Source organism: Callospermophilus lateralis, chromosome 6, assembly GCF_048772815.1.
Source record: "Callospermophilus lateralis isolate mCalLat2 chromosome 6, mCalLat2.hap1, whole genome shotgun sequence".
In the NCBI taxonomy this organism is placed as follows: Eukaryota; Metazoa; Chordata; class Mammalia; order Rodentia; family Sciuridae; genus Callospermophilus; species Callospermophilus lateralis.
Window position 1 is genome coordinate 103,895,831 of NC_135310.1, and position 22,905 is coordinate 103,918,735.

Genomic DNA, 22,905 nt, shown 5'->3' on the forward strand with positions numbered 1-22,905 from the left:
ATATTTTGTAGCCAAAACTGAATGCAGATGCAAACCCGCTAATTATGGAAGGTGCAGGAAAACAACAGCCTATAAATGGTCCTTGTATGTCCTCCTGTTTTCTCATGTCATTGCTCTCTCTAAGCACTCTCCAGGACATCCAGAGTTGGTGCAGGCTGTGTTCCTGACAATGGCAGAGTTGTACTGGGAACCACCTAAGTTAGAAGCCTTGTACAGTGAATACCATACAGTGGGCCTGCCTCCCCTAAATTATGCTTGTTCATGTGACCCCATCATTATTCTGAGGATCTCTGCCCTTTGCCCTTGATCTCATTTCTATGGGTTTTAGACAAGTGTCAGACCCTTGGAATGTTACATGCTAGTGACCTTGATTGCTGAACTTTCCTGGGCTAAAAAAAAAAAAAAATTGAGTTTAAATCTAGCATTGAAATTATAGGGAATGCTTTGTAACTCTAGGAGTTGAATTATTCCTGATACAAAAGGAGCCTGAGAATCTCTGTCAGAGATGTCTGTTTTTTGATTTGACTCAGGTTTTCTGGTTTTGATAGTGGCTAATGCATTTATAAAAAATTGGACCTTTGTTGTTCTTTTTCTTGCTGTTTCATTTGGTGCATAGGGAGACTCAGGGATTTCTTTAATGTTGTTTCCAGATATTATTTCTAAAGCTTTATTTTTAATTGTCAAAGAAGACACTTTCAGAAATACAATAAAACATTGCCTGGTGATAGATACGAGGGTAAAGATGGTGGGTGTTTAGTGCTTGATGGATGAACAAGTGGTGGGAGGGTGTAATTCGGAACCAAGAGGCACTACCCCATGGCTGGTCTTGAGCTCCTTTGGGGGGAAAACAGTCTTTAATTACATCTGGAACTCATTAATTCTTTTTGGAGCCTCTTTCCAGATCAGCTCCGCCATCAGCCTCCTATTGAGCAACAGAAATTCCAGATGGTTCCCTCCATATGCCAGTGCTCATTCTCTCAAGTAGGATAGATTGGTCACTGACAGAGGAGGATGGAATAGCTGAGGCCAAGGCGGGACAAGGTGGAGAGCATTGGAGTGGTCCATCATTCATGTTTACTAGATGCGTTGTATAAATAGCTATTTCCCAGTGAGTGCTCTGGAAAATAATTTCACAGAAAGGATGTTACTTCTGGATAAAGTGGAATGTTGACCCCAACTCACACCTGGAATAAAAGAAAAAGTCTCCACAGGCTTTCACTGCAGCTAAGAACTGGCCAATTGGCCTGCAACTGATCTGCCCTGGAGGCTGCTTTGGTGTGGATTCTTCTGCTTGTGGCGCTGTGATCTCTTCTATTGGGACTCAAAGAGAACCCACTTATAAAAATCTTATAGGACACATGATTATTTTGTTTTAGCAGAATTTTGTTAAAAATAGATGCCTTGATAGACTTTCCAGTTTGAAGTAGCTGAGAGTGACGATAGGATCAATCTTTTTTTAATAAATAAAGGGTGTAGTATCATTTCAAGTCTAACACATTTATACTTATTTTGTTTATATATTGTCTTTATCTGATGTTAGGAGATAACTCTTTGAATTCCTGGCACTTGACAAGACTTGACATGATACTAGGAAGGAAAAGAAGAACAAAGAAAAGATGGATAGATGGATCTAGGAAATTTTAAGATAAAGTGTGGAATCAAAGGAATTAGAGCAATGTTTCTGCTCCTGTCTTTATGCTGTCACTTTCCTCTTGTAGCTATTGGATTTGTGTGTGTGTGTGTGTGTGTGTGTGTGTGTGTTGTTGTTGTTGTTCTTCTTCTTCTTCTTCTTCTTTTTGTGTGTTATTTTTGAGCACCTACTATATGCTAGATATTGTTCTGGGAAAATAAATGTGAGGATGGCAGCTATGGTTCCTGTTCTTGTGAAGTTATGATAGTTAATCTATACAGACTCTTGGGAAATTTATTGGTATATTTGGAGTGGGTAGAGCAATTAAAAGGAAATATTTCTTCTAACAGGATATGTGATAGAGTCCAAAGGGAAAATTAAACTCTGGGCACTTGTATTTTAGCTGGAAATTATGTTTAAAGTGCCTACCATCATATGTGAGGGTGTGTATGTGTGTGTGGATATGTGTGTTTTTAAGAGAGAGAGAGAAAGAGAGAGCGAGGGAGAACTTTGTGGGTGAGAGATAGAACTTACTGAGTTAGTTTTATTATTTTCTTCTTTAATTTCAATAGATAAATGTAAATAGTCAAATGGGATAGATTTTGGAATAAAGGCAATTTGTACAAAACTCTTGTTTTAAAAGTTACTTGCTTGGAATAATTTTTCTCTTAAATTTATGAACCCATGAAATATGTGCTAAACATAGAACATTTTCTTGATATTTTACTTTTTATTAGAATGTTTTGAAAAGTACCAGAGATCAGACTGAAATATGTATTTATTTTTATCTGTTTAGCCTGATCATTCATTTTGTACCAGTCAATAATGAACTCTTGAATTTAAGGTATGCAGGGAACTAAACTCGATAGATCTAGGCAACAGTTATTTACTATTTTTATTTTTAACATTACAATAAGCATGAGGGATTTTTTAAAAAGTCTTTTTCTCTAAAACATAAATACGTTGAGGCATATACCTCCTTACCTACAGTAATGTATGTGTGTAAGTCAAATAATTCATTTTAGTGCTGTGATATTAAGTGTGTGGACAGCATCACATCAATGGAGTGATAAAGAGAGGTTGTTTCCCCAGAGCCATCGAGAAGACTGGAAATGACCAATTATCAGAGAAAAAAAAATGTATTACCTTCTGAAGGATGAGTGGGTGGTGCTGATGATGCTGGACTTCATGTCCACCTGAGGGACAAAAGGAAGAAGAGCGAACTTGCAAAGCCTATGGACTAGGCCTGGAGATGTTATACTTCAACTCTGCCTGCACTTTGTTGAAATATAACTCAGTCACATGGCTTCATCTAACTTCAGAAGAGGCTGGAAACTAGTTAGGCTAGTTAGAGACTAGAGAGTCTATTAAACTAGAATCTAACTGTGAACCCAAGAGAAAAACAGAAATGATTAGTTTATGGCCATTATAGTATCTGCCACAGGAGGGCATGACTCATATCTCTGGAAGCAGGCAAGGGCTAAGAAAGACAACTGATAGCAAGTTAATTGGCTTGGACAGGTCCTTATGAACGGCAGGGTGCTTTGTTTCCTGGACTGAGATATGAGATTTATGTTAACAAAAGAACTCTCTAAAAATCTTTACATGTGTCAGTGATTATGGTACTTGAAATTTAAGCAGAAACATTTATTTTGATATCTTTAATTCATGCTGAATTACTAGTAAGCTTTAGAAAGTAACAATTAGTACTTTGGCATACATGAAATATTAACTACTTTAAATGAGAATGTTTTATTCATATATTACTTTATTGTTTATTTCAGACAAAATCCATGATAATTTCTTCTGGAGTTTTATGGAACAAGATTTTATAAAAGGGGAGATGAAGGATAGTGGTTTTAAATGGTTCATGGGCTCTATAAGCATGCCAAGCAAATGGACAACAGTACAAATAGTGATTTTGTCCAGCACTTGCTAAGCATGCGCCACATATATTGCCTTACACAGTGGTAATTAGGAAATTACCAAAGACTTACTAGGATTATTTAAGTACTTTAGATCTATTAACTCATTTGATCCTCACAGGAAAAGTTCTAGGAAGGAAGAAGATTTTTTTATTATTATGCCAATTTCACAGACAAGGTAACTGAGGTACAAAGAGATAAAGTTGCTGGTCTACACTTTAGCAAGTAGTGGAGCTAGAATTTACATCCCATTTTTTGCCTTATGAGGCCCAGGTCATATCTACTGATTTGTGTCTCCCTAAAACTAGAGCCCAAAGTAAAGGGACAGGAATAAAGGGCAGGCAGCTCACTTGATCTGTAGGTTCACACTGAAGTTTGGAACAGGAGCAATGCCTTTGAGCCAGAACACTTGTTGTGTTAGGCAATGGTAGCATTTACTATTCATGGCTCCCCGCCTGTCCTTTTAATAAGGCCTAGCCTCTGGCAAACTCTGTTCTTTCAGATGCTGCACCTGTCCTGGCATAAAGTTGCAATGTAAATAGCTCCCGAATTGCCAGGGGGAACCCCAACGAAAAATCACTGGAGGAGAGAAGGTGACGCTTGCTTTTGGTCTGTGTCTAATTTCTTTTTCTTCTGCAGACAGGACTGTCCTTGTGGATATAGATCTTCCCTTCCTCAGAGGCCTCTATGTAATGGGGACTTTAGAGTTCCCTGTGGACAGAAGCAACATCTTGAGTGTGGCATGCCTGGTTGTTGTAGGAGGGGAGCTGAAAGTCGGTGAGTAGAGTCAAGGGGAAGGGCAGCAGCATGGGAATTAAGCTTGGTGAGAAAGGGCTCTGGGAAATGATTGGCGGCACCAAGCAGTGGCTTAACCAAGGCTGGGAAGGGCTAAGGCAAGGGGTGGGTGGACAGAGGAGGCTTCTACTGGTCATTTTCTTATGTTCACCCTCTGTAATCCATCTGTACGCCTGGCCTGGAGTCTGCATGCTGCTACTCATTTCAGGGTGCTTTTTGCCTCCTTCAGCCTAAAGATCAGTTCTTCTGTTAGTTTTTTTGTATCAGACTTTTTGAGGCTCACTCTTGCAGAAGATATCATCGATGGAATTGAGATCATCTAATCAACTACCTTGCAATGAAATTTCAATCGTGGTTTCAACATCGTTCCCTCAGAAAACTGAAGGAAAGCCAAACTTATGTCCTAAGACATGATTGGGGGTAGATAATCCCAGGGGTGTTAGAATGAAGGGAAAATAGAAGTGAGGGAGAAAAGGAGGAATATCAAACACAAGGTGACCTTTCACACCTCTCGAGGAAATCACTGTTTCCTTGGTATATAGGAGGCATGGAGAGAAGACTTGTAGAACCACCACATCTTGGGTCAGTATTAGGCAGAAACGTACCAGGTCAGGCCATTCACTCTTCTTTTTTTTTTCTTTTTTCTTTTTTATTTCTGTGCCTACCTGGAAAGGTAGTGGAGTGGGGCAGATAACTCAGGAGATTCTAGGAGATAAAGGTCCTCCAGTTGGGACTTGAGGCATGTGGCTGGTGTCCCAGGCAGGGAGGAGAGGATATGGAATGATGTATTCAGCAGATTGGGTTCACTGGTTTAAAAAATAACAAACAAAATAAATCATGAATTGCTATCAAGAGATTATAAACTTGGAACTACTGCAATCATAAGTATAAATGCTGAAATAGTATATATCCTGGCCCCAAAGGAACTACCTTTGACTATATTAAAAACATTCTATTTTTGCCTCCAAAAGAAATTAAAAGAAAATTCTCAGAAAATATAATATCCCATCCCAAAGAAAGAAATCTTTGATGGGAAGAAAATATTTAAATGTCTTTTTTTTTTGGCATCATCTCATTTATTTTGGGATCTCTGTACAGAGCTGAAATCACTGTTAAGAACATTCCTGAAAAATTATGGTGAAACCTCTTCTTGAGTAAGAGAGAATTCACTGATGCAGTAGATAGAGGCCAGCAGCATCCTGGGACCCTGAGTAGGGCAGAAAAGGGCGGAATTTGGAAAGGGAGATGTCGAAAGAAGTGGTCCAGCACAGTCGACTTCCTGCTACTAGCACAGATACAGTTCTCTTAAGACAACCAATGACTAAACTGTCTTTCTCCAGCCAAGCCACCCTCTCAGTCCTGCCAGCTATATTGTCAACCCTAATTCCTACTCTTTTTTCTACGTGCCATCCAAATACACATCTCCACATGGTACTCTCTGTAGGAGTTATTTTATTTTCCCTTGGGTTTCAAGAGAATCTAAGACTTTTTACTTATTTCAGTGCATCTTTCCATACTGAGGAAATACTTTTGGATTCTGGACTTTTCCTCCCAAATTAGTAATATTTGCTCATCTGTTTAGTATTCTTATCAAACCCCCATCTAATTCACTGATAGAAATATTTAATAAAACTAGGCCCTGCTTTTGTTACCAAAGAACTTATTTCAGGTTGGTATCGTCTATTGCTAAAGTTGGTCTTTTAAAAGTTATTTTTAGGTTTCTGAAATCACTATAGTATATAACTTATGGCCTGAATATCTGTACCTTTGAAAGAAAGTTATACTACATCAATTTCCAGTTTTGCTTTATAAATTCCAAATCTTATTTTTTTAAGTTTCTTCATTTTCAACTTTTTTTTTTTTTTTTACCCATCACTAGATAATGGTGTATTCTTTTTCTCTGCACTTCATCCATGTGTTCCAGGCCTAAAGGTTGATTATTGGAACCCATCTGCCCAATTCTATGTGTGTTATGCCTGAAGGAAGACTTTCAACCCATCTGTCCAATTTTACCACACCCTAAAGAAATCCCAACATGAAATAGATAATGTGACTAGTTAGTAAACAAACTTAATAGATGTGGACATTGGCACAGAGTGGTGCCAGAATGTATCTGCTATCTGATGCCATTTGATCCAAGTCCCCACAGTATGGAATCCTATTTCTTGGTGGTCCTGCTTTTAAGGCAACTGGTGCTGGCAAAAGGTGCCAATTGACTTTTAGTAGAGTAGAATCATAGAATGCTGGCATTAGAAGGAAATTCAAGATCAAAGCTTTGCTCAGAGGGCTACAGCTGTATCACAAATGCCAAACTCAATTTCATTCTTTCTGTTCAGCGCTTGTCTCATTAGTGTGGTAGAGCACTTTAGATAAGCTTAAAACATTTCACTCCTGTGTCCATTCTTTCATTTATCATGTGTATTCAGGGCCTACTATGTGCCAAGACCAAAAGAGATATTGAATGAACAGAAATAGAAATCCTGAATCCTTGCTTTCAAAAGGTGTCTAAATAAAATGATAGAGAAAAAAATAAGTAAAAACATAATTACAGGGGTCATATCTTTTGAAAGATATGGAGAGGGTTTAAAGAATCAGGAAGAAAGCAGAAGACACATATTTATGGACTATCAGTATATGGGTAGGGCAGGCATGAATCTGCATTGTAAGCTTTATCTGGAATGGTGGTAGCAGATGAAGCTTCTTGGCCTTTTATACTATGCCATGAGGGCAGTGGATAGTCACTGGGTAGTTCTACACAGGGAAGTGGTTTGATTTGGTTTGATCTTAGCAGTGTGGGAAAAGCAAGAACAAATTATAAAACTGGTTGATTATAACTAAGGTACAGGAATTAAATAGGAAGGAATGAATTAGGAAAATATGAGAAAATTAAAATCTCCAGAATCTAGTGACCATTTTGATGTGCTATTTAAGATGCATCTTAGGTTCTGGGCTGGGAGATCCTTATTAATGGGTTGCAAGGAATGAATCCAATTATCAAGAACTAGTTGTCTGTTTCCTTACCTCTAAAATGGAAAAAAACCCTATAATTTTATTTCAAAGATTTTTTATAAAAATTAAATGAGTTAGTATTTATTAAAGTGCTTGAATATCACTGGCACATAGTAAGCCCTGTGTAGTGGTTGGTTAAATAAATAAACTCATATATCTTAAGCTTAGATTTCAGTGGCATATGTAAGGGGCAATCTCTAAAGAGAAAATAGATATATGAAGAAAGGATCTAAGAGAGAAGTCTATACTGAAGGAGTTTGAAATCAATGATAAGTATAGAAATAATCAAACAGAACTTGGGAACAGGGAAGGAAAATGACTGAAGGAGTGCCAGACTTTTAAGGATGGTAAGGGAATCTGATCTGAGCTCAAAAAGGAGAAAGGAAAACACACACACACACACACACACACACACACACACGCAACACAACTGCTGTATTGGTAGAAGGAAAATGAAATGACGAGAATTTCATCTTGAAACAAAGGGGGAAATTTATAGGAAAGAGAAACTGGTCAATAGTATGAGATTCTGTGAAAAGGACAAAGAAAGTAGGAGGAAACATCATTTATCTTGCTCTGGCTTTTTGTTTTTTATAATGGCTTATTAAATATAATCCTGACACAAATGTTACTTTGCATGGGGAGCAAATGACAACACGTATTTCTCAAGAGGTAGTAACTCTTAATAAGTGCAGTATCATTTATCTATTCTTTAACAACTTCATTTTTAGTTTTAATATTCTTTAGCGATTGGACATATTAAATATCATCATCAAAAATGAACAGTTGATCATATTGACTGACATCCTCAAACCTGTGAAGAATTGATTTCATGAATAACTAATTTACATTTTTGTAAGAAATGGGAAAAAATAAGTGGGGTATTAGGGAAATAACAATTCCTCCGATGGAGTGATTTTTTCAGTTTAATTTAATTTAATTTTTTTTAGTGTCATATATATTTTTTTAAATTTTTATTGTTGGTTGTTCAAAACATTACATAGTTCTTGACATATCATATTTCACACTTTGATTCAAGTGGGTCATGAACTCCCATTTTTACCCTGTATACAGATTACAGAATCATATCGGTTACACATCCACTGATTTACATATTGCCATACTAGTGTCTGTTGTATTCTGCGGCCTTTTCTATCCTCTACTATCCCCCCGCCCCTCCCTTCCCCTCCCATCTTCTCTCTCTGCCCCATCTACTGTAATTCATTTCTCCCCCTTGTTTTTTTTTTTCCATTTCCACTCACTTCCTCTTGTATGTAATTTTGTATAACCATGAGGGTCTCCTTCCATTTCCATGCAATTTCCCTTCTCTCTCCCTTTCCCTCCCACCTCTCATCCCTGTTTAATGTTAATCTTCTTCTCATGCTCTTCCTCCCTCCTCTGTTCTTAGTTACTCTCCTTATATCCAAGAAGACATTTGGCATTTGTTTTTTAGGGATTGGCTAGCTTCACTTAGCATAATCTGCTCTAATGCCATCCATTTCCCTGCAAATTCTATGATTTTGTCATTTTTTAATGCAGAGTAATACTCCATTGTGTATAAATGCCACATTTTTTTATCCATTCGTCTATTGAAGGGCATCTAGGTTGGTTCCACAGTCTTGCTATTGTGAATTGTGCTGCTATGAACATCGATGTAGCAGTATCCCTGTAGTATGCTCTTTTTAGGTATTTAGGGAATAGACCAAGAAGGGGAATAGCTGGGTCAAATGCTGATTCCATTCCCAGATTTCAAAAAAATCTCCATAATGCTTTCCAAATTGGCCGCACCAATTTGCAGTCCCACCAGCAATGTACAAGTGTACCCTTTTCCCCACATCCTCGCCAGCACTTGTTGTTGTTTGACTTCATAATGGCTGCCAATCTTACTGGAGTGAGATGGTATCTTAGGGTGGTTTTGATTTGCATTTCTCTGACTGCTAGAGATGGTGAGCATTTTTTCATGTACTTGTTGATTGATTGTATGTCCTCCTCTGAGAAGTGTCTGTTCAGGTCCTTGGCCCATTTGTTGATTGGGTTATTTATTTTCTTATTGTTTAATTTTTTGAGTTCTTTGTATACTCTGGATATTAGGGCTCTATCTGAAGTGTAAGGAGTAAAGATTTGTTCCCAGGATGTAGGCTCCCTATTTACCTCTCTTATTATTTCTTTTGCTGAGAAAAAAAATTTTAGTTTGAGTAAGTCCCATTTGTTGATTCTAGTTATTAACTCTTGTACTATGGGTGTCCTATTGAGGAATTTGGAGCCCGACCCCACAGTATGTAGATCGTAGCCAACTTTTTCTTCTATCAGACGCTATGTCTCTGGTTTGATATCAAGCTCCTTGATCCATTTTGAGTTAACTTTTGTGCATGGTGAGAGAAAGGGATTCAGTTTCATTTTGTTGCATATGGATTTCCAGTTTTCCCAGCACCATTTGTTGAAGATGCTATCCTTCCTCCATTGCATGCTTTTAGCCCCTTTATCAAATATAAGATAGTTGTAATTTTGTGGATTGGTTTCTATGTCCTCTATTCTGTACCATTTGTCCACCCGCCTGTTTTGGTACCAGTACCATGCTGTTTTTGTTACTATTGCTCTGTAGTATATTTTGAAGTCTGGTATCGCTATACCGCCTGATTCACACTTCCTGCTTAGAGTTGTTTTTGCTATTCTGGGTCTTTTATTTTTCCATATGAATTTCATGATTGCTTTATCTATTTCTACAAGAAATGCTGTTGGGATTTTGATTGGCATTGCATTAAACCTATAGAGAACTTTTGGTAATATCACCATTTTGATGATTTTAGTTCTGCCTATCCATGAACAGGGTATATTTTTCCATCTTCTAAGATCTTCTTCTACTTCTCTTTTTAGGGTTCTGTAGTTTTCATTGTATAAGTCTTTCACCTCTTTTGTTAGGTTGATTCCCAAGTATTTTATTTTATTTTTTTTGGAGGATATTGTGAATGGAGTGGTTGTCCTCATTTCCATTTCAGAGGATTTGTCGCTGATATACAGGAATGCCTTTGATTTATGCATGTTGATTTTATATCCTGCCACTTTGCTGAATTTATTTATTAGCTCTAATAGTTTCTTTGTAGACCCTTTTGGGTCTGCTAGGTATAGAATCATGTCATCTGCAAATAGTGATAATTTAAGTTCTTCTTTTCCTATTTTTATGCCTTTAATTTCTTTCGTCTGTCTAATTGCTCTGGCCAGTGTTTTGAGAAATATGTTGAACAGAAGTGGTGAGAGAGGGCATCCCTATCTTGTTCCAGATTTTAGAGGGAATACCTTCAATTTTTCTCCATTCAGAATGATGCTAGCCTGAGGCTTAGCATAGATAGCTTTTACAATATTGAGGTATGTTCCTGTTATCCCTAGTTTTTCTAGAGTTTTGAACATAAAGGGATTCTGTACTTCGTCGAATGCTTTTTATGCATCTATCGAAATCATCATATGGTTCTTATCTTTAAGTCTATTGATGTGGTGAATAACATTTATTGATTTCCGTATATTAAACCAGCCTTTCATCCCAGGGATGAATCCTACTTGATCGTGGTGCACATTTTTTTTGATATGTTTTTGTATCCGATTCGCCAGAATTTTATTGAGGATTTTTGCACCTAGGTTCATTAGAGATATTGGTCTGTAGTTTTCTTTCTTTGAAGTGTCTTTATCTGGTTTAGGAATCAGGGTGATGTTGGCCTCATAGAATGAATTTGGAAGTTCTCCCTCTTTTTCTATTTCCTGGAATAGCTTGAAAACTATTGGTTTTAGTTCTTCTTTAAAGGTTTTGTAAAACTCTGCTGTATACCCATCTGGTCCTGGGCTTTTCTTAGTTGGTAGTCTTTTGATGGCTTCTTCTATTTCCTCAATTGATATTGGTCTGTTTAGGTTGTCTATATCCTCCTGACTCAATCTGGGCAGATCATATGACTTAAGAAATTTATCGATGCCTTCACTATCTTCTATTTTATTGGAGTATAAGGATTCAAAATAATTTCTAATTATCTTCTGTATTTCTGAAGTGTCTGTTGTGATATTGCCTTTTTCATCCCGTATGCTAGTAATTTGAGTTCTCTCTCTTCTTCTCTTCATTAGCATGGCTAAGGGTCTGTCGATCTTATTTATTTTTTTCAAAGAACCAACTTTTAGTTTTGTCAATTTTTTCAATTGTTTTTTTTTTGTTTCAATTTCATTGATTTCAGCTCTGATTTTAATTATTTCTTGCCTTCCACTTCTTTTGCTGTTGTTTTGCTCTTCTTTTTCTAGAATTTTGAGATGAAGTGTGAGATCATTTATTTGTTGGTTTTTTCTTTTTTTAAGGAATGAACTCCAAACAAAAAATTTTCTTCTTTGAACTGCTTTCATTGTGTCCCATAAATTCTAATATGTTGTGTGTTTGTTTTCATTTATCTCTAAGAATTTTTTAATTTCCTCCTTGATGTCTTCTGTAACCCATTGATCTTTCAGTAACCTATTGTTCATTCTCCAAGTGATGCATGATTTTTCCTTCCTTCTTTTATCATTGATTTCCAGTTTCATTCCATTATGATCAGATAAGATGCATGGTATTATCTCTACTCCTTTATAATGTCTAAGAGTTGCTCTGTGACATAATATATGATCTATTTTTGAGAAGGATCCATGTGCTGCTGAGAAAAAAGTGTAACTGCTTGATGTTGGGTGGTATATTCTATATATGTCAATTAAGTCTAGGTTATTAATTGTATTATTGAGTTCTATAGTTTCTTTATTCAACTTTTGTTTGGAAGATCTGTCCAGTGGTGAGAGAGGTGTGTTGAAGTCTCCCATAATTATTGTATGGTGATCTATTAGACTCTTGAACTTGAGAAGAGTTTGTTTGATGAACATAGCTGCACCATTGTTTGGGGCATATATATTTATGATTGTTATGCCTTGTTGGTGTATGGTTCCCTTGAGCAGTATGTAGTGTCCCTCTTTATCCCTTTTGATTAACTTTGGCTTAAAATCTATTTTATTTGATATGAGTATGGACACTCCTGCTTGTTTCCAAAGTCCATATGAGTGATATGATTTTTCCCAACCTTTCACCTTCAGTCTATGTATGTCTTTTCCTATCAAATGCGTCTCCTGTGGACAGCATATTGTTGGATCTTGGTTTTTTTTTTTTTTTTTTTTTTTTTTTTTTTTTTTTGATCCATTCTACTAGCCTGTGTCTCTTAATTGGTGAGTTTAAGCCATTAACATTTAGGGTTATTATTGAGAAATGGATTGTTCTTCCAGCCATATTTGTTTATTTATGTTACTTAACATGGTTTGTTTTTCCTCTTTGATTATTTTTTCCCTTTACTGTACTACATCCCACTGTCGGTTTTCATTGTTATTTTCCATTTCCTCTTCCTGTAATGTTTTGCCGAGGATGTTTTGAAGAGATGGTTTTCTAGCTGCAAATTCTTTAACTTTTGTTTACTGTGGAAGGTTTTAATTTCATCTTCCATCCTGAAGCTTAATTTCGCTGGATACACAATTCTTGGTTGGAACCCATTTTCTTTCAGCGTTTGAAATATGTTGTTCCAGGATCTTCTAGCTTTCAGAGTCTGTGTTGAAAGATCAGCTTTTATCCTGATTGGTTTACCCCTAAATGTAATCTGCTTCCTTTCTTTTGTAGCTTTTAAAATTATCTCCTTATCCTGTATGTTGGTTATCTTCATTATAATGTGTCTAGGTGTGGATCTCTTATGATTTTGCACATTTGGCTTCCTGTAGGCTTCTATGATTTGGGATTCTGTCTTATTCTTCAAGTCTGGGAAGTTTTCTCTTATTATTTTGTTGAACAGATTGCTCATTCCTTTGGTTTGGACCTCTATACCTTCCTGTATCCCAATGACTCTTAAGTTTGGTCTCTTTATGTTATCCCATATTTCTTGGATGTTCTGCTCATGGTTTCTTAACAGTCTCACTGAGCTGTCTATGTTCTTTTCAAGTTGAAATACTTTGTATTCATTGTCTGATGTTCTATCTTCTAAGTGTTCTGCTCTGCTGGTAGTATTCTCATTTGAGTTTTTAAGTTGGTTTATTGCTTCCTGCATTTCTAGGATTTCTGTTTGTTTTTTATAACCTCTATCTCCCTATATAGTTGATCTTTTGCTTCTTGGATTTGTTTATGTAATTCATTGTCGAAGTGATCTTTCATTGTCTGATTTTGCTGTCTAATATTAGTCTTCCTTGAGACTCCAGATCATCTGAAGCATGTATATCCTGAATTCTTTATCTGACATTCCATCTGCTGCAGCTATTACCTCTTCTAAAGTTGAGTTGACCTGCATTGCTTGTGGTCCTTTCTTTCCTTGTCTTTTCATACTGCTCGAGTGTCTTTCTGCTTGGTGAAACTGTTGTGTTATTGAATTTCCCCCCTATGTATTTATATTGCTCTTGTATAGTTGCAAAGTCTCCCTTGCAGATGCGGGCGGCGGCTGTGCTCCTCCTCCAATTGGGGTGATCTGTCTATCACGCTGGCCGTCCGCTGGGCCCCTTCTCTGGGTCGCCTGGTCTGCCTACCTTGCGGGCAATGGTTGGGCCCCTCCTCCAATAGGGGTGATTTGTCTATCATGCTGGCGGGCCACGGGGCCTGTTCTCCAGGTTGCAGGTCTGCCTACCTTGCAGGCACAGGCGGCGGCTGTGCCCCTCCTCCAATTGGGGTGATCTTTCAACTAGGCCAGCGGGCCGTTGGTCCCCTTCTCCAGGATGTGCGGTCTGCCTACCTTGCGGGCAGCAGCTGGGCCCTTCCTCCAATTGGGGTGATGTGTCTACCACGCCGGGGGGCCGCTGGGCCTGTTTTGCCGGTTGGTCGCAGGTCTGCCTAACTTGCAGGCACGGGCAGCGGCTCTGCCCCTCCTCCAATTGGGGTGATGTGTCTACCACGCTGGCGGGCCGCTGGGCCTGTTCTCTTTAGTTTAATTTTAAATGTGTGTGTTCCTTTCTCCTTTTCTTCCCCCTTTCTCTTTCTCTCTCACTGAATGCCAATTCAGTGCCAGACAATGTTCCTGGGACTGGAATATTGATCATTGATCAAGATTCCTGTTGGGATTTTTTTTTGCTGGGGGAAAATGATAAAGAAATAGTAATGAATGGGAAAAATAGGTTTAGATGGCTATCCATGCTTCAGAGGAAAACTAAGTAGGGGGATGATTTCAACAGAGGTCTAGGTTGGATGTTTTCCACCACAGGTTACTTAGTAAAAGATCTTTCTGAAGCATCAATATAACCTCAGATCACAAACACAAGAAGGGACTACACCTGCAAAAATTTGGACAAGAGAGCTTCAGACATGAGGAAGAGTTGTAAAATTCCTGAGGCAGGAATGTGCTTTCCATGGTGGTGAGGCTGTGATTGCCCCTGTAGCTGTAGATAGTAAAGAATAGCAACAAATGTATCCTAACATGAACGTCAAGATTCAGGCTGGATTTTAAAATATAGTGTTGCTTTCTAAAGCATAAAAGTAAAAAAATATCCAGTTTGTGCTGAGAATTCTACTTACTAATATCTACATCTACCTATCTATCTATCAATCGATCCACATTTTATATATATATATATATATGTATATATATATATATATATATAACTGAGACTCTGAAGGACTACTTATTTGTTCCAAGGTCTTATATTTGATAAAGAACAAGACCAAGACAGAGGCTATTTCAGTTATCTTTAATGCTCAGCCTTCATGCTCTCCCCAAGGACTACCTTTACTCTGAAGCCTTTCCTGTCACCATTCAGTAGACTTCAGAATATTCTTTTTTCAGGTCCATTCTACTTATTCATGTTGTCATTTTATTGCTGTAAAGTGGTATATTTTCATAAATGTCCTCTCCCTTAAATGGTAGACTTCTTCAGAACATTTTACACAATCCTAGTCCCTTCTGCACAGTAGGGTTTTGATAACGTGTGTCTCACTGATTAGCGTACATAGAACTGCATGCACATATTTGGTTCTATCTTTCAGCTAAGTGCATTTTTCTTGTAACACATCATACTTAAATGTCTGTGTCTGCGAAGAAGGAATTATAGTGTTCATGTTTAAATGACTGTAATACATTTATTTCCTATATGAAAGGAACAAAGCAAGTGTAAAAAACACATTGAAAAATTTGGTGATTTTATACAAATCCATATTCTATTTTTATAGTCTGTTTAGGACTGATGAAAAATGCCCAACTCAAAGCCTGATAAATAAACATTGGTTTGATGAATGTTCTAAGTGTTTGCATTTATTTCCCACAAAGAGCTGTCTGAACTCATCTCCTTCAGTCCTGCTTCTTCCTAGGTAAGATGTTGTTCCTGTGCCTTAACATGTCTTCCTTGTTATCAAGGAAGGTATCAGTGATGCTAGCAAATTATTGACCCAGATGTTCAGCTTGTGGGGGACTGTTGTTGTCTTGTACTTTTAGAATTTCATATAATTTTTTTTCTTGTAATAGTTTATAGAAAGATTTCAGAGAGGATAATCATCAATAATAAATTTCTATAACTTGAATTATTATTATTGTGTAATAATAATTTATTATTGTATAACTTATAAAAATAGTAATATCAAATAAATGTACTATATGTAGTATATAATAACACACCTATTTAGATACTCAATTTATATAAATTTGTGTAATTTATTTGTTTTATGCAAATAAATTTATGTAATGACTTTTCTGGTGATATTTAAAACTTAGCAGACCCTCGGGAGTGGCTAGGTCAGCAAGGCATACCCCATACATCAATGTAACTGGGACACAGAAGTTCATTGTTTCTGTGGCCTGTCACAGCCAGATCATGTGATGAACTGCCTTGTTGTTCAGTAATTATACTAGGTACTTGGGCTTTTGTCCTAAAACTTGTCACATTTTGTTTTTCAGAGCCAGTGATGGGTATTTGTCAGCCCTGTCTCACATTTGTAGCCAGGAGCCTAAGGTCATCATTAGCAGATGACTTTGATTGTCAGGAAATGAAGTACAAGGTCTATGGAAATTTCATTCATTGCTTCCATGATTGGGGTTTCTCAATCCTAAAGAAGAAGAAAAATCCATACACAGTTTATTGCCTTCCAAACTGACAGTTCTGTAAGGCTCATTGGATGATTAAGTAATAAGAAGGAGACAAACCTGAGAAAAGTGTAGATTAAAATGTATCCTCCAGCCTAAAGCCACAATACCACCGAGCAACCAGAGAATCTTGTATGTGATGTTTGTTAAAAAACAATATATTAGGGTAAAGAAATATTAATAAATGTCCTCTTTCAAATTTAACATTTATTGGAAAACAATACAAATACTGATTTAAGTTGTAAATGTAATTTTTACATAGATGTTTGTAATAGATGGTTTGTAAATTAGCTAATGAAGATTATCAGTCAACAAATCACTTTGTTTACATTGACAGTTGTCTAATCAAACTAATAATTAGCTAATAAACTAAAAATGAAGCATCAAAGGGATATCACTATTATATTATTCTTAATTCTTTTTCTTTTAAGGATACAGAAATGAAGTCCCATTTCTGTGCTCAGAGCATCTTTAATGAAACTGACATGTAACACTTAAATAATATGTATTTCAAAATGAGGTTAAACATAGAAATATCTCTTTATTTTTTGACGGATATTATACTTTCACAAAAATCACATTACCCATGAATTTTCTGTATGTATTGTCAAGCAAAACACTAACATAGAGATTTTTCTGATGTACTGAATATATTTGCAGTAATCATGTTTAGGATTATAGTGTTGTCAGTCTTAGTGTTTCCTAAACTGTACTTCTAACTCAGAAACTCTATAACAGTAACATAAGCTTTCTTAAAGAGCTATAAATTTTCATTTAATTATAAAAACAATCACACAATAAAACATTAAATATTATTTGATTAGTTAATTTTGCCTGGAAAACAAAATTATTTTAAAAAAATAGTTGAATAAGTTAATAAATGAATGATGTGGGTATTGTGTTTTGATGTTTTATTTTGTTTGGTTAGAAAACTATTGTAAGATTTAATGAATTTGAGAGCAATTTAAAATTTTTTAAAATTTTTTTTATTTATTCTGATTTGTTGTACATGATGGCAGAATGCAATTCATTTCATATTATATATATAGAACACAATTTTTCAAGATGCTAATTGTACACAGAATATTTTCACACCGTTTATGTCTTAGGGTAATGATGTCTAACTCATTCCACCATCATTCCTACCCCCTTGCCTGTCCCTTTCCCTCCCTTCCCATTTCACTATCTAAAGTTCCTCCATTCTTCCCATGTTCCCCTCTCCACAATTGCCATTATGGATCTCCATCCTCATATCAAAGAAAATATTCGGCTTTTTATTTTTTGGGATTGGTTTGCTTCACTTAGCATTATATTGTTCAACTTCACCCATTTACCTTCAAATGCCATGATTTTATTCTCTTTTAATGCTGAATAATATTCCATTGTGTATATATACACCAAAGCTTCCCTGTCCATTCATCTACTGAAGGCCATCTAGGTTGGTTCCATAATTTAGCTATTGTGAATTATGTTGCTATAAACATTGATAGGCTGTGTCCCTGTAGTATGCTGTTTTTAAGTCCTTAGAGTATAAACCGAGGAGTGAGAGAGCTGGGTCAAATGGTGGTTCCATTCCCAGTTTTCCAAGGAATCTCCATATTGCTTTCCAGAGTGACTGTACCAATTTGAGTTCCACCAGCAATGTATGAGTGTGTCTTTTCCCCTACATCCTTGCCAACATTTATTGTTGTTTGTGTTCTTAATAGCTTCCATTCTGACTAGAGTGAGGTGAAATCTTAGAGTAGTTTTGATTTGCATTTCTCTAATTGCTAGAGATGTTGAACATTTTTTCATATATTTGTTGATTGATTGTATATCCTCTTCTGAGAAGTGTCTGTTCATGTCCTTGGCCCAATTGTTGATTTGGTTATTACTATTATCATTATTATTATTTTATTTTTTTTGGTGTTTAGCTTTTTGAGTTTTTTATAGACCCTAGAGATTAGTGCTCTATCTGATGTGTGAAGGGTAAAGATTTGCTCACAGGATGTAGGCTCTCTGTTCATCTCACGGTTTGTTTCTTTTGCTGAGAAGAAGCTTTTTAGTTTGAGTCTATCCCATTTATTGATTCTTGATTTTAATTATTGTGCCACAGGAGTCTTTTTTAAGGAAGTTGGGCCTAATCCCACATGATGGAGAGTAGGGCCTACTTTTTCTTCGATTAGATGCAGAATATCTGGTTTAATTTCTAGGTCTTGATCCACTTTGAGTTGAGTTTTGTGCATGGTGAAGGATAGGGGTTTAATTTCATTTTGTTGTATATGAATTTCCAGTTTTCCCAGCACCATTTTTGAAGAGGCTATCTTCTCTACAATGTATGTTTTTGACACCTTTGTCTAATAGAAGATAACTAAAGTTACGTGAGTTAGACTGTCTGTCCTCTATTCTGTACCATTGGTCTACAAGTTTATTTTGGTGCCAATACCATGCTGTTTTTGTTACTATTGCTCTGTAGTATAGTTTTAGGTCTGGAATAGTAATGCCACCAGCTTCATTCTTGTTGCTAAGGATTGCTTTGCTATTCTGGGTCTCTTATTTTTTCAGATGAATTTCATGATTGCTTCCTCTATTTCTATAAAGAATGCCATTGGGATTTTGATTGGGATTGCTTGAATCTGTATAGTGTTTTTGATAGTATGGTCATTTTGACAACATTAATTCTGCCTATCAAAGAACAAGGTAAAGCTTTCCATTTTCTAAGGTCTTCTTTAATTTCTTTATTTAGTGTGTTGTAGTTTTCATTGTAGAGGTCTTTCACCTCTTCATTAAGTTGGTTCCCAAGGATTTTATTTTATTTTATTTTTTTTTTGAGGCTATTGTAAATGGGGTGGTTTTCCTAGTTTCACTTTCAGCAGATTTGTCACTGATGTACAGAAATGCCTTTAATATTTTGGGTGTTGATTTTATATCCAGCTATTTTGCTGAATTCATTTATTAGTTCTAGGAGATTTCCGGTGGAATGTTTTGGGTTTTCTAGGTGTAGAATCATATCATCTGCATATATTGATAATTTGAGTTCTTCTTTTCTTATCCATATCCCTTTAATTTATTTCAACTCTCTTATTGTTCTGGCTAGAGTTTCAAGAACTATGTTCAATAGAAGTGGTGACAGAGGACATCCCTGTCTTGTTCAAATTTTTAGAGGGAATGCTTTCAATTTTTCTCCATTTAGAATGATGTTGGCTTGGGGCTTAGCATAGATAGCCTTTATATTGTTGAGGTATGTTCCTGTTATCCCTAATTTTTCAAGTGTTTTGAACATGAAGGGATGCTGTGTTTTATCAAATGCTTTCTCAGCATCTATTGAAATGATCATATGAATTTTATCTTTGAGTCTATTGATGTGATGAATTACATTTATTGATTTCCATATGTTGAACCAACCTTGCAGTTTTTGGATGAACCCTACTTGATTGTGATACATTGTTTTTATATTCGATTTGCCAGAATTTTACTGAGAATTTTTGCATCTATGTTTATTAGAGATATTGGTTGGTCTGAAGTTTTCTTTCTTTGATGTGTCTTTGACTGGTTTTGGAATCAGGGTGATATTGGCCTCATAGAATGTGTTTGGAAGTGTTCCCTCTTTTTCTATTTCATGAAATATTTTGAGAAGTTTGGTGTTAGTTATTTTTTAAAGGTCTTGTAGAACTTAGTTGTATATTCATCCAGTCCTGGGCTTTTCTTGGTTGGTAGACTTCTGATGGTGTCCTCTATTTCCTTGCTCGAAATTGATCTGTTTAAATTGTGTATATATCATCCTGATTTAGTTTAGGCATATCATATGCCTCCAGAAATTTGCGGATGTCTTTGATATTTTCTATTTTATTGGAGTACAGATTTTCAAAATAATTTCTAATTACCTTCTGTATTTCTGTAGGGTCCATTGTAATATTTCCTTTTTCATCATGGATGTTAGTAATTTGAATTTTCTCTCTTCTTCTCTTTGTTAGCATGGCTAATGGTTTATCAATTTTTATTTATTTTTTTACAAAGAATCAACTTTTTTGTCAATTTTTTTCTATTATTTCTTTTGTTTCAATTTCATTGATTTCAGCTCTAATTTTAATTATTTCCTATCTTCTACTGCTTTTGGGGTTAATTTGTTCTTCTCTTTCTAGTGTTTTGAGATGTATTGTTAGGTCATTTATTTGTTGATTTTTTTCTTCTTTGAAGGAATGAACTCCATGCAATGAACTTTCCTCTGAGCCTGCCTTCATGGTGTCCCAGGATTTCAATATGTTGTATCAGTGTTCTCATTTACTTCTACGAATTTTTTAATCTCCTCCTTGATATCTTTTGCAACCCATTATTCATTCAATAGCATATTATTTAGTCTCCAGGTATTGGAGTAGCTTTTATTTTTTATTTTATCATTGATTACTAATTTCATTCCATTGTGGTCTGATAGAATGCAGGGTAGTAGCTCTACTTTTCTGTATTTACTAAGATTTGCTTTGTGGCATAATATATGGTCTATTTTAGAGAAGGATCTATGTGCTGCTGAGAAGAAAGTGTATTTTCTCACTGATGGATACTCTATACAGTTAAGTCTACATTATTGATTGTATTATTGAGTTCTATAGTTTCTTTGTTTAGATTTTGTTTGGTAGATCTATCTAGTTGTGAAAGAGGTGTGTTAATGTCACCCAGAATTATTGTGTTGTGATCTATTTGACTCTTGAACTTGAGAAGAGTTTGATTGATGAACATAGATGCTCCATTGTTTGGGGCATATATATTTATAACTTTTATGTCTTGTTGATGTATGGTTCCATTAAGCAGTATGAAATGTGCATCTTTATCCCTTTTGATTAACTTTGGCTTGAAGTCTACCTTATTTGATATGAGGATGAAAACCCCTGCTTGTTTATGCAGGCCATGTGAATGGTATATTTATCTCAACCTTTCACCTTCAGTCTGTGGGTGTCTTTTGCTATGAGATGAGTCTCTTGAAGGCAGCATATTGTTGGGCCTTTTTAAATCCAATCTACCAGCCTATATCTTTTGATTGGTGAGCTTAAGCCATTAACATTTAGGGTTATTATTGAGATATGATTTATTACTGGTCATTTTTGTTATTTAGCTTGACTTGTTTTCTCTCTCTCTCTCTCTGTCTCTCTCTCTCTCTTTTTTTTTTTTTACTTTTATTTTATTGTAGCTCTGCCGTTGGCAGATTTTCATTTCCTCCTCATGGAATATTTTGCCAAGAATGTTCTGTACTGCAGGCTTTCTTGCTGTAAATTCTTTTAGCTTTTGTTTATCATGAATGTTTATATTTCATTGTCAAATTTGAAGCTTAATTTTGCAGGATATAAGACTCTTGGCTGGCATCCATTATTTTTTAAAGCTTAGTATATGTTTTTCCAGGATCTCCTAGCTTTGAGAGTCTGGGTTGAAAAATTTGCTGAGATTTGAATTGGTTTTCCAATATAGGTAATTTGATTTTTCTTTCTTGTGGCCTTTAAAATTCTATCCTTATTCTGTATGCTAGGCATTTTCACTAGAATGTGTCTTGGTGTGAATCTGTTTTAATTTTGTACATTTGGTGTTCTATAGGCCTCTTGTATTTGATTTTCTAATTCATTCTTCACGCTTTGGAAATTTTCTGATATTATTTCATTGAAGAGACTGTGCATTCCTTTGGTTTGAATCTCTGAACCTTCCTCTATCCCAATAAATTTTAAGTTTGGTCTTTTGATGGTATCCCATAATTCTTAGATGTTCTATTCATGATTTCTTATCATCTTCACTGTTGAGGTAAACTTTATTTTCAAGATTGTATATTTTGGGGGCTGGGGATGTGGCTCAAGTGGTAGTGTGCTCGTCTGGCATGCGTGCGGCCCGGGTTCGATCCTCAGCACCACATACAAAACAAAGATGTTGTGTCCACCGATATATTAAAATTCTCTCTCTCTCTCCCTCTCTCACTCTCTAAAAAAAAAAAAAAGATTGTATATTTTGTCTTCACTATCTAAGGTTGTCTTCCAAATGGTCTAGTCTGTTGGTGATCCTATCTATTGAGTTGTTTACTTAGCTTATTGTTTCTTTCATTTTGAGGATTTTTACTTTTTTCTGTATCTCTATCTGTTTTTTGAAGTAATCTCTTAAAACCTGTATTTGTTCTCTTATCGCTTTGTTGAAGTGATTGATTGTTGCCAGTACCTGCTCACTTAGGTGGTTTTTTAATTCCCAAATCATTTTAGTTATGTATATTCTGAACTCCTTCTCTGGCATTTCACCTTCTTCACTATCTATGGATTCTATCATTGTAGTGTCTTGGTTTGTTTGGGGCACTTTCCTCCTTGTTTTTTCATGATGTCTATGTGTCTTCCTCTCTTGCAGTGTAGATCTGAGATATTATAGCTTCTGCCCTATTGTCTTATTGTGTGCCTGTAGGTTACCAATACTTCACTTTTAAGGGAGAGATTAATATTATACACTCAATGTAATTGTGCAGCCA

The 22,905-nt window shown here is 36.0% G+C and overlaps 1 protein-coding gene across 1 annotated transcript in view; it reads left to right on the forward strand.

Moving 5' to 3' along the window:
* Positions 1-22,905, forward strand: part of Pkhd1 (PKHD1 ciliary IPT domain containing fibrocystin/polyductin) — a 429,388-nt gene that overhangs the window by 258,145 nt on the left and 148,338 nt on the right. Inside the window, exon 52 of the mRNA XM_076860094.2 lies at positions 4,195-4,332. Within this exon, the coding sequence (XP_076716209.2) occupies positions 4,195-4,332 (138 nt within the window). The remainder of the gene's footprint in view (positions 1-4,194; positions 4,333-22,905) is intronic.